This window comes from Corvus cornix, chromosome 1A (genome assembly GCF_000738735.6).
Source record: "Corvus cornix cornix isolate S_Up_H32 chromosome 1A, ASM73873v5, whole genome shotgun sequence".
NCBI classification, from domain to species: Eukaryota; Metazoa; Chordata; class Aves; order Passeriformes; family Corvidae; genus Corvus; species Corvus cornix.
In genome coordinates, this window is record NC_047057.1 from 38,511,165 (window position 1) to 38,524,060 (window position 12,896).

General features: G+C 39.3%; 1 protein-coding gene across 6 annotated transcripts in view; it reads left to right on the top strand.

The window, feature by feature from the left end:
• Nucleotides 1-12,896, top strand: part of SYT1 (synaptotagmin 1) — a 339,414-nt gene that overhangs the window by 242,848 nt on the left and 83,670 nt on the right. For all 6 annotated transcript variants that reach the window (XM_039570748.1, XM_039570747.1, XM_039570745.1 and 3 more), the window contains one exon: nucleotides 7,447-7,631. In XM_039570748.1, the coding sequence (XP_039426682.1) occupies nucleotides 7,447-7,631 (185 nt within the window). The remainder of the gene's footprint in view (nucleotides 1-7,446; nucleotides 7,632-12,896) is intronic.

Sequence of the window (12,896 nt, forward strand, 5' to 3'; positions counted from 1 at the left end):
TCATCTCAGATTCTACATATTTGTAGATTCTACATATTTGTAAATTCTACATATTTGTTTGTCATAGTTGAATATTAGCCTCATGGACTATTTTGTCCCTTCTCAAGGAAGTATTTGGCCCCAACTGGTATTAGTACATAGAGGTTTTGGAAAGTCTTCAGCAAACCTCTCTGGTTTCCAGGTCTGGATGGAGGCTTCAGCCTTCTTCATCTTTCCCAGCTGCTCAGTGTACCCTAGCACTGTCTCTGGCAATTTTCTAGATCCTGAACTCATTTTTTAATTTTGAAAGTTTTATGGTAACAGATACATGAACCGATAAGAATCATCATTCTAAAAATATTATCTCACAGAATCACAGAATGAACTAGGTTGGAAAAGACCTTTGAGATCATCGAGTCCAACCTGTGACCTAACATTACCTTATCAGCTAAACCATGGCACTGAGTGCCTCATAAAGGCTTTTTAAAACACCTCCAGGGCTGGTGACTCAACCACCTCCCTGGGCAGCCCATTCCAATGCCAAACCACTCTTTCTGTGAAGAATTTTTTTCTGATATCTAGCCTAAGCTTCCCCTGGCACAGCTTGAGGCTGTGTCCTCTTGTCCTGTCACTGGTCACCTGGGAGAAGAGACCAACCCTTGCCTGGCTGCAACCACCTACTGGATTAGAAAACGTCTTTCACCTAAGTCATTCCTTTCCCTACCCTGTTTTCTGTATTAAGTGACCTAGAGGTTTTGCTGAAAAGGAGGGACTATTTTATTTGTCACACTGGCCAGCGTCGCCATCATTCCCAAGGGACATGCTGTGCAGCAGGAAGCTGGGTTGCTGGTTCCTCCTCTGGGTCATTGTGTGCTGGGTGGGGTGTATCATCTTTCATAGAGGGCAGTGGAAGAATTGGCTGTATTTGCTGGAGGAAGTGGTAAGCAGGAGCAGGCAGGAGCGCTGAGAGCTGTGAAAGGGTAAGAGGAGAGCTGACATCCCCACAGAAGCATGGCACTGCTGGGAAGGGCAGCCAGGAGCCAGAGACCACAGGAGGGACCGTCCTGAGGAGCCATGTGGCCACCAAAGAGGTGATGCCTTGGTTGAGCTGGAAATGAGCCCAAGAGAGCAGCCCCGAGCGACAGTGACAGAGCCAGCAGAGCACAGGGCTGTGCTAAAACTCTTCTGCTCTTATTCTGTCTCATTTTGGTTGGGGCTGGAGGGCAATGTGGAGGTTAACAGAGGAACTGTTTTCATTGTAGTATTTATACAGATAAAACCTGACATTTAAGCTTGAAGGCCTTCGCAGTCTCTCTGAGGTATTTCCTTCAGGAAGGAGACATCTCAGCAGCTTCACTTCCTCCCTCTGGCTGCTTCACCATCCTGTCTCATTTGGAAACTCCCATCTTGCTTTCTCTTGCTTTCTCCCCCATGTGTCTCAAGAGACAAGAGGCAGAGGAGCTGATGAGACTAAGCAGTGAGGAACTGGAGGAGAGAGGGAGCAAAACACATTGGGAAGAGGGAGGTAGGAACACAGACAGATAGTTGTGCTCTGCAGAAAGAAGATACGGTGTCAGGTAATTGTGTTTTACCTTGACAGAGAACATATCACGTGCCGTAAAAGGCCAATTAATACCAGCAGTAATAAACATAAATGACCTGCAAATTACAATAGTGGGTGTGGTTTTGCCCTCAAGTAAATATCTTAGTTCTTTTATGCATTTTGACTTCCAGATTTGTGAGCATACAGTAGGCACATCATATTCTCAAACAGCCCAAGCATTTTGGCTACATTTGTAGCCATATCAAGGATTCCTGCTAAGTTCCGTGTGGGTTTATTTCAAAAATGGAATGTTCAGTCATACAAATTTTGCATAATTTTGCATGGTAATGTCTAAAAAGCCATAGGCAGGGGTATATTCAGTGAACCCATCTGATCAGTGTACTTCCATGGACTGTTTTGCATGTGGGGAGCTTTCACTGTTAGAACATGCCTCTTTTAGTGGAGTTAAAGCTTCAGTAACTTCCATAAACTATTCACAGGGAGAGTCTTACGTAACTGCACCTGCTCAAAAAATAAAGGGGAGAAATACAAGCGTGAGCACATGCATTAAGTTATTTAGTAGTGGTTCTTTCTAGTGATGGGTCAAAGGTAGCATCATTAACCACAAAATAAAAAGTTGCAGCAAATGTAAGAAAGTAAAAATAATATTTTGCAAACATGCTATTAAAACAAGAGGTCACACATAAGAGTTTCCGGGGTGGAAATGTAGCTGTATAAGCCTGAATGCTAGTATTGAAATCATCAGTGTATGCAAGTATGTATTGTCAGTTTTTGTCTTTCATGAGTCATTTTACCATGTATCAGCATTTTCATTTTTTTGCATTGATCACCTTTGTATTCCTTCTGCTGTGGTAGTGATATCTTTTACCTGGGTCCTTGCTTTCAGGACATTTTCTGTAAGTAACTTCTAATGAATGTCAGATTGATTTCCAGAACATAGTCTCTGGGGAATTTCTATACAGAAAGTCTGAATATGGCTATATATGGAATTTTCTCACTGATTAGAAGCTCTAAGTGGAAAAAGCTAAGATAAAACTATGGTCTAATAAATTAAAACTGCCCATGCTCCCATGTCAGGCTACCAGAGCTTTAGATTATAGCAGTGTGCTTCATATACAGCTGTTCGGCAGTCGCAGCCTCCTGTTAAGCATCATGCCCTCTGAAACGTAGATTATTAGTATTTATCAATTCCAACATGCTATGGCTCTCTTTTGCAGAATGGTATGGAAGCTGCCATCATCTGATAGTCCTTTTCTATCACAAAGAACTATCACAAAGTCACAGTTTAAATGGGGCTGCTTAATTGATTAATTGGGAATTTTTGGTGAACGGTGTTCTTGGTATGGAAGTCTTCACTTTTTAATTCAGCTCTTTTCTTCAGATCTTTGTTGACCTTCCCAATATTTGGGTTTTAAGTTAGCAGAGTTTCCTCTGACCTTGCACACAGAAAGGGAAGAAAATCATTAGGGTTAAGGATTTTTTTCTCTTTCACAGACTGTAGCACTTTGGTGCTGTTACACATTTTGTGACTTCCTCCTTGAAGTCTTTCCTCTGCAGTCAAATGTCCTCCAAGGCATTTGATAATTTTAGGTCATCTAACGGAAATGTCAGTTTTAGACCCAAGGCCTGTACCTTTCCAAGTGTTTTTGTAAGGCCAAGTAAGGATGTCTTTATATAAAGGACAAAATTTGTAGCTCTTAAATTTAATAACTCAGTAATACATCCTTTCCTTTGAATCTAGCATGCTCAGAGGACCAAGATTTAATGACAGGCTGGGACACAAGCTGTACCTGGTGCAGCTCAATAGAAGCAAGTCAGTGAAATGAAGCAGTTAGTCCTGAGGATTCAAGGTTTGTGGGGGCAGTGCTTTGGATTAGGTTTGCTCCCATGGGCCAATTGCCTTTTGTAGTTGGCACCACTTGGTGACTTCTGGGAATGGTGTATTCCCACTCAGTCCATTGTGCCCTCGCAGATTGCTGCAGAACACGAGTACAGGCATGATCTATGGGTATGGTCTGGAGATAAGCCTTGTAAACACACTCCTCCAAACTGAAACAATAATCTGGGAGCTGTCATCACAGCTGCTTTATTTGTGAAATGTATCAAATGCATCAAATGACCCACAATATGCACACAACTCTGGCTGGCATTAGTGGAAGGAAGCAACAGAGAGGGATAGGAGAGCTCACATTTAGCTGCATCCATGTCTGACATGTTCAGCATGAGTGAAGTATGCAAAATTGGTACCCAAAATGCCTTGATTCGACACATTGCTAGGGCTTACTCCTTTCAGTGTCCTGCTAATGCCCAGGAGTAAGCCGTGTGTTTTTCTCTACACTCTCCTTCTACAAATAGGCTTCATTCCTGCATTTCTGAGTAAAGTCCTAGAGCATACTCTTGACTGGATCAATAACACTAATTCAAGACCTTATTTACTAACTGCTACTCAGCAAATCCCCTCTTACAGATTTGTCTTTAAGAGCTTTGTAGAATCACCAAATCACGTAGACATTCATGACAGCTTCTTCAAAATAAGTATTTTGTATTTTCTCAGAGGAGCAGAACAAAGAAAATAGCACTGAAACACCAGAAAGTTTACACACATGTTAATTATCCTTAAACCAATAGCTTTTGCTTTGTTGGGTGGGTAAGTATTGCTTGTTTCAAAGCACCCCCTTGTGCAGGCAGTCGGTAAGACAAGTTGTACAGGAAGCTTCTGGCTCGCTGACACCTTGATCCCCGGGTCAAGATCTGCATTTTCCAAGTCACCCACCCTGCTTCATCTGCCACAGAGGTCTTCTGTTCAATGGTTCATGTCCAAAGACCTCCTGAGGTTTCAAACTGCTGAACCTGATCAAACTGGTATAATATGGATGGAGGTGGTCTTCAAACTGTATGTTCCCACTCTCGTCCACTGGTAAATTATAATTTTTTAAAAATCTGGTATAAGCATGGATAAAGTCCAACTGAAATTAATCAATATGGATCTTCAAAATGAGCCACTGCATAAACAGAAATTTCTTACACTGTTGATAAGACTTTTATAGATACTAGTCACAGTTGGTAAACAGCAGCCTTAAAAATTAAAGGCCGCAGAATTGAGTCTTCCGAATTGGCTAGTGACTTCAGTCACTTGATTCTGGTCTGTCCACCTGGAGGTGACTTTATAGAAAAGTAGCTTTTAAAACCTTATCTTTTTCCAAAGTTAAAGCTCCTCTGGCAGTATCATAAATTGGGGAGCACAGGTAGAAAAGCTCTCCAAGTCTTTAGTAATTCTGGAAAATCTTGTTGATATTATGTAAAGTATTTTTTAAATATTTATATCATGCTTTTGAAAGGAAACAAACATCCCTTCAAAGCCAAGGGTAACTGTATGTTTCATTTGTCTCAAATCTATTATTTACATCCATGGTTTGGGCAATCTGTCAATGGCAATGTTCAAATGAGCCATTTCCTTGACAGAGACAGTACACTTTATTGGGAAAAATAATCCATTCCTCTTTGTTTTTTCAGACTCGAATTTTGAAGTGGGTTTGTAAATATCCAGATTTTATGCCACCACAGTTTCTTTACTTTAGTGCTTATGCTTTATTCAAAAAAAAAGGAAGCATATTTTCTCTGAAGAGATAAATAAGGAATTCTGCATAACTCTTGGTGTCCCAGATATTAATCTGATGATCATTTAATTGCATCACAAGAGCTGTTGGGTGAAATTAAATTACAAACAGATGAGAGCAGACAACACATGATAAAAAAGAAGCTGAGGTATCTGCAAGTGTTTCAAATGTTCCCCAAGGTATCCTACATTGTTCATGCTCCAGAGAACCAAGGCCACAGTGCCGGAATACCACTCGGTACAACACTTTCAGCAAAAAGGCACCTGAATTCACTACATACACAAGCTTTTTCATCTGCAGGATGCATATGTGTTTATCCTCATAATGCCTACATTTCCTGTCTCCTCAACCCATTGGTTCTCACAGTTTACCTGCCCTTGATGTGTTCCTCTTCTCTTACCTCACACAGAGGCATCCTGCTGGCAGAACCCCATCCCATATTCTTGCTGCTGCCCATATTCATGTTTCAGGCGCTGCTGACAAATCAGTGAAACAAAAAGCTGATAAATTTGGGCACATCATTCATTTCCTTTTGGCATAACTCCTGTGGATTATTTTAGATACAGTGTTATGTAAATGCTGTTTCAGGTGCTAAGTGTCTAACAGACTAAGTACACATATGAAGTTTAGAATTTGAGTAGAACACATCGTTCTTGTGAAAGATGATGGTTTTATATTTGTGAGTGCTGGGTGAAAAAAAATGTAGAAGAGTCAGTTGTGCTACATACAAAATGTTACTACGCCAGATTTGAAGACAAAGTTAAATATTAATGCATGAAATACAGATTTTAAGTTGTGATAAGTACAAATCTAATGCAACTTTAACTGCAGAATTGCTGCTGATGGCTTCATAAAATACATCCCATAAACAGCTGTTGATCTGTTCACTGTTTGTCTCTTACCATTCATTTGTTTAGTAATCAGTTCTCATTTGTTCTACATATGGTACAGCTTCCCTTTTGTAGCAGCTGCTTTTAAAGAACAATTGGAGGCACAAAAATATTACAGAAATTATTGTTTAACTATTCTCCTGCCTTTTTATCTGTCATTAGGGTCATTTGAATAAAAGTTAGAAAAGAAGTTCATTAAATATAGAGTAGGGAAGGTGTAGATGCTCTGTCACCTTCCTGAACGGGTAATTTGTAGTGAAAGTTCCAGTGACTATGCTTTGCACTCTGCTTAGCTCCTTTAGGCAATTAATTTTCTCTATTTATATTGTCCATTCCCTTTTGTGATTCACTGACGTCAACATGTCAAATTTGATTCGCTTTTTGGCCTTGCTCTGTAGCTCTGTATCATATTAGAGACCTTTAGGTAATGCACTGACTATCTTGCAGACCGACTGAATGCATTTCAAGATTTCTAGAAAATGACAGTTTACAAGATTTAAAATTTTGTCAGGTGTTCTGCTTAAATGTGGGCATCAGTGGTCATTAAAACTGATTCGTGTGAAGATAATTGTCTTCTGGAGTGTTTAAGTGTCATCTTAATTGCTTTTTTTCCAAAAATTCTGGTCTTTAACAAGAACATTTTATCCTATTAAGTGTCCTCTCTTATTTATTCATGCTTCAGCCATATCCTGCATCCTGAACTGAATGAAAAAATGTGACACGGTCTTTTGTTTATAGGAAAGTATAGGTGAGAATATAGCTGTGTGCTGAAACTTTGCTAGTATTAAGGGCATGATGCCAAATAGGGCAAGTGCCCATGGGTTGGACAGCCCTTTGTCCTTTGTCAGTCTTCACTGGTGACCTTGACCTGCAGTTATTGCGAGGAATCTGCGAATCTGCCAAGTGCAGCAGTGGGCAGAGGAAAGGGCTGTTCATTAGAACTGACTGCTTGGATCAGATACCATTCCAGAAAAGGGAAATTTCCAGTCAGTTCCACCTGATTCAGCCACAATGCCAGGTGGGTTGGGGAGATGATTAAAGAAAGAAACTAGTAATTGCTTAAATGTGCTGAGCATTTTACAGATTGTACAGCATAAATATTTTGGATATACTGTTTTCAGATGGTTGATGAATCAAAATAGCTGCAAGTGAGTTTGATATGTGTCACCAGGCTTATATATAGATAGATGTGTTAAATTGGCATTGTATGGGCAAATGCTCAGTTGGGAGAAATATATAAATGATGACAGGATATTTTAGAAAGGATCTCAGGTATTTCTGCAAGGCATTTTCGTTTAAAAAGGCTTATCTGTGAGAGAAATGTGCTTGTTTCTAAATTTAACCCTACTAACAGTTTACCACCTTCTTTGTGTGTGTGTGTCTTTTTCTCTTCCAGTGCCACCTTGGGCCTTAATAGCCATAGCCATAGTTGCAGTCCTATTAATCCTCACCTGCTGCTTTTGTCTCTGCAAGAAATGCTTGTTCAAAAAGAAGAACAAGAAGAAGGGAAAGGAGAAGGGAGGGAAGAACGCTATTAACATGAAAGATGTTAAAGATTTAGGGAAAAGCATGAAAGATCAGGTAAAGTACTTCTCCTTTTCTTGAACTTTTGGGTTGCATTTGAAGGTTTCTGTTTGATGTGTCTAGAAAAAGTTGTGCTTGTTGTCTCAGTAGTGGCTCTGTGAAGAGTGAACTGATTGACAGCATCTTCTCAGTGGTATCACAAGGGATGAACCTGGGTGTGGCATCACTGATGAAGCAGTTGGCTGATTTCCCTGCTCTGCTAAAAAAAAAATGAGCAGGCATATAATGAATGACTCATCCTTAAGGGGCCAGTTTATCAAGGGTATCCTGCTTGCTTCAAAAATGGAGCAAATGTGTGCAATTTTCACCATACTTTCTTCAAGACCTCGCACAGTGTTTGTATATCTCACTAACAGTATTTCTGAGATTACATTATAAAGAAAAGTAGTTTTGAGCTCTAAATTTCTTTTCACACAGAAGTTCAGCTGAGAAGGAAAGAATAGTGTAGAGGCAAAAATGAGTCGGAAATGAGAAAATAATGAAAAGGAAAACCACAGGGATATTCAACACAGTGATGTTTGGAGAATTCATTTTGTATTAGAGACAAGATGATTAAAGATAACAGGCCATACTTGGAGCTGTAAGTCAACTGAGTAACTTGGAGGAGAAGATTAATATAATGCCCTTTGAGAGCAGCATGATTTTCATAAGGGCAGAAAAGCTTGTCCTTCAGATCTGCTTGGTGGAAGAGAAGCAGAGGTCGCAGGACTTAATACTAAGGGCCACAGACTTGACTAATACATTCCTGAGAGAAAATAAAGCTTTTTATTGACAGGCTTTTAGTATTGCTCTTCCTGGAGCAAACTGGAATAAGCAGTAGAATGAGGAAATAAACATGAAGTATCCATTTGTCCTCACAGCTCAGAGATTTTAAGCTAAGAAGACGGCTATATTTTTCAAGCAGGAAGGGCTGAAGAAATTTAGAGAATTGCTTTCAAATCCTTGTAAGTAGGCACGAATAACTGTAAAGATATTGCGTAGTCAAGTCTGTGTTCCCAAGACTCCTGGGGAAGTTGAGATGAGCAGTACAGGAACAGTCAACCAGCCAAAAAGAGAGAATAAAAGCATGGTCAGGAATAAGGAGATGATTCCACAAATTGGGATCTAGCATAGAAGAAAGCTGAGCCGAAGGCAAGTTGATTAGAAATACAAGTCAAAGCTGGGAACCTGAGGACTGGGGACAGGTGGTCAGGGACAAGATCCAAAAGGAGAATCTTAGAGCACGGTAGCTAGGGAAGGCCCATGGACCAGTCCAGAGCAAGTGGTGAAATGCCACTGCTCAGTGATGGAGCAGCCACCAGTGTGGCTCATCAGCTAGTCTTAAAGAGTCCTAGAACAGGTTAGCATGCTTCTCCAGACATGTAGGATGTAGTAGGGGAAGGGCAAAATCAGGAGAGTGGGTGAGGAATCCTTACAAGTGTGATGACCAGCTGCAATAGATCGCATGAGTGGAGTCAGAAAGGGCCTCAGATAAGGGAAGAAAAATAATGGATGCGTTTCAAAGGTGTAGAGCAATCCGAGCTATTTCCAGTCTCAATTTCAGAGACAAGACGACAAAGAGCAAATGCTAGAGATCTTTATATCCCCATTGCAAGTGGAGTACTTTAGATACTGCACTGGGGTGCAATTTCAGCCTTGGTTCCCTCTGGAGATAAGATGCTTCATGTGCCACACTGGTGTACTGGAATGTATGACACCCACAAATTCACACCTGAAAAAAACATCTTCAGTACACAAAATCACTAATGTAGATGGAGGTATTCCAAGGTTAGAAAGATTAGTGAGACTGAGCTCAAAAAAATCAGAGCAGAAATTTTGAATTCTTTGAAGAATTGAAGAAGATATTGTGCGGGGAGGGGGAGGGGGGGCATCTCCATATCGTAAATGTGAAACGAACTCCTTCTCTTAATGCACTTTGATTTATCATTCATCCCTGTATTTGATTTATAGACTTTGTTCTGAGGTATTAATATTAAGAAATTGCGAGATATTTCCCCCTCAATGTATGGAAAATCAAATCATCAGTTGTTGGGTTATCCTAGGCTACTGTTAGCTAACTCCTCCCATCGAACCAGGAATAATTTGGAAGAACTGCTTCGATTATGCTGATGGAAAAATTTCTTGAGCACTTTGTTATGTTCTGCTAATGATAACAAACCTAATACTTTCTCATAGGATAAATAATGTGCAATTTGTTGATCGATATTTATGTGGAATTTGTTCCATATCGTGTAAGGCCTTTGTTGTATTTACAATAAATTATTAAGTGTTTTTAATTATATTCATTCGGACCTGGATAAATGACCATGGATTCTTGAAAAATAAGTATTTTAAATGCAAAATTACATTATTTTATTATTACTGAGTTCCATTTATATCTTTTTAATGGGAAATTTTGATAAAAAGCTAAATCCTGCAACTTTTGTCTACAAAAAGAGCTCAGACTTTGAAATATTGCACAGATAAGTATTTTAAGATGATTCCATTCAAAATACTTGGTATAGTTATTTAAACCTACTTTTGCCCAGATATTTTGGGATTTAACTAGCATGTTTTGTTTTGCACAGTTAAACCTAAGGAGGGTAGATTCACAGTTGATGTAAATGTCAGACCTTTAATAAGTAAATCACCAACTCTCCAGCCACCTCTCCTCACTTTCTGGGATTTCAAACCCAGGCTAAAAGGTTCTTAAATTAGCACTGTAAATTCATTCCTAGCAGTCTGACAGTGTACAGATTTTAAGTCCTTGGCATTCAGGAAGTTTTGCCAACTTGATTCCTAATGCAACATTTTGGCTGTCATTTTTTTCTGTATGACATGTTTTTTATTCTAACAGTTGATCGTGACTTAGCAGTGCGGGTTTTAATATACCTAGCTGAACTCAGGGCAATGCTAAATGTAGCGTATTTCAGTTAAGAGAATTGAAGCACTTTAGAGGCTCTGGCATAAAATAGGGGAATAATAAGAATGCCTTTTAGCTCTTCAAAGAAGCAAATTGTTAAAAAAGTAATTGAAGAGTAAGATGTAAATCTAATGCCATTATAAAGGGCAACATCTAGTACTAATGTTGTCAAAAACTGAAAAACCTACTTCAGTCATTGTTAGGCCTGAACCTGCAAGTGCTAATTACTTCTGCCTTCAGCTAAGAGTGCGTAACAGCAGTTGCTAGTCACATGGCATCTTGCAGGATCCTAGTTCCCTAAGCACATGAAGTTGAAATGGAGTGCCATTTGGTAAAATGAAAGTATCATCTCCTGGAAATATGATTTTTCTCTTAGTCTGGGTTTTTTTGTTGAAGAGAACTTCTGGCCTGCTTTTATTCATGCTGACCTGCCCATCCATGCCAAATCATTATAGAGCCATGTAACTTGGCATCCTTGAAGATCCTTTAGACATAGAGACACAGTCAGCTCAGAAGTTATACATGATAGATATTACAGAAAGGGGAATAAAATTTTTGTCTGTTAGAATATTTGTGCTTCAAAATGTCCACTTCCCTGAACACAATGTCAAATGAGAAACTGTCTTTATATGTAGATTATAAAAAAATGTAGCTGAGGGAGATGAGTTGAAAAAAAGGTTAGATTTTCAGTCTTGAAACCCATTTCCATTGCAGGCAAGGCTTACTTTTTCGAGTCGAGTATACAGCTCCAGCAAGGGCTACTGGGAGGATTAGATTCCTTCTAGGAAAGGCAAAATTGTTAATGAATGTACAACTGTAAAAAAGGTCATTTCTCCATGTTTTTTACTAATGTTTGTGTGTGGATGTTTTAATTTTTATTTCTTCCTCCTATGTCCTCCTTGTCTATGTTTTGTCTCATGACTGTTCTGGAATGTCACTTGCGGTAGGTTTATTTTGCTATTTGGGCGCACCTAGACTTAAGCTCTCATGCATAGTCTCCTGACAGCTCTGTCTCCTTAGCAGAGATGGACATGTAGTAGCTTTGATACACACATCAAGAGGATGAACTAAATTGATTGGGTATTTTTTTGGTTTGATATATATTTGAGGGGAGGCTGGAGGAAGGTGGAAGAAAAGAGGTTTGTCATTCTTTCTATAGTTAAAATATTAAGTGAAACTGTACCAGAAAGCTCAAGTTTAAAATTGATTGGCACATGAAAATAACTTGCTAATTTTATTTCCTTTTGTATAAATGTCACCATATCAAAAGTAGACAGAAGCAATGTGTATTTTTAATGTCTTAGTTTCTAAGTGTTGCTAAAATGACTGATACCTCATGAAACTTGCTGTGGGCTCTTACATCATCTCAGTACAGTGCTCAGGGATAAAAGACTTCGGTATGGAACACTTAAGAATTTGAAGTGGTCTTAGTACAGATTTCTGTTGATGTGACCTAGTGGCAACTGGCACGAGTGTTTTTGTGAGATCTTCCCATGATGGTTTTCGTCTTTATAACTTTCAATCTCTACTAATGCCCCTGGTGGGTCCCACTACTTTTTTTCTTTAAGGGGGGGGAAAAAAGGCCCTGAGGACTTGGTTTCAGAGATGCTGTCATAGTTTCAGATTTATTACATCTGAGTTTAATGCATTGGTACAGCAAAATTCTTGATTAAGCTCAGCCTTTGGGCTAAGAAAAGGAATAGACATAATCATTTCAGTCATGAGCAGCGGCACTGAGAACTTACTAAAATTTAGCCCTATTGCTTGGAGAATAATTGTTGTGGTCTGAACATTTTATTAGATCACAAAGCATTTGTAGAAAGGGAGATTTAATAGTTCAGCCCTTTCTCATTGCATCAGGCTAAAACACTGTTACTAGTGAAGAATTTTTGGCTTACAATGAGTGCGTTAGGTGAAACAGGAGATTTGGTATTAGGTATATGTACTACAGCCTGGAGTATGAGCAGTATATTCTTGGCTCTGCTACTGACTTACTGTGGCCTTCAGTCAGCCACTTGACTTCTCTGTATGTTTGTTTTTTCCTTTACACAGGCCTCCCTTTTACATTGGGGTTATGTACTAACTTAATCAGAATATTCTGATTGATGTTCCTCTCTGAATAGTGAGTGTTATAAAGTGACATGACAGTGAGAGCTGCAATTGCACCCAGCTGAACTTCAATATATAATGGTTTCCTTAGACTAATTCACCTTATGATTCTAGCTGTTGATCAGCAAACACCCTTGCCCTCATGCAGACAAAATACTGAAGAAACAAGATATTTAGTAGTAGGTGCCCTGAAATATTTCAAAGTAGGGTGCATTGACCTGGCAGCATGAAGACAATAGCCCAAATGAAGT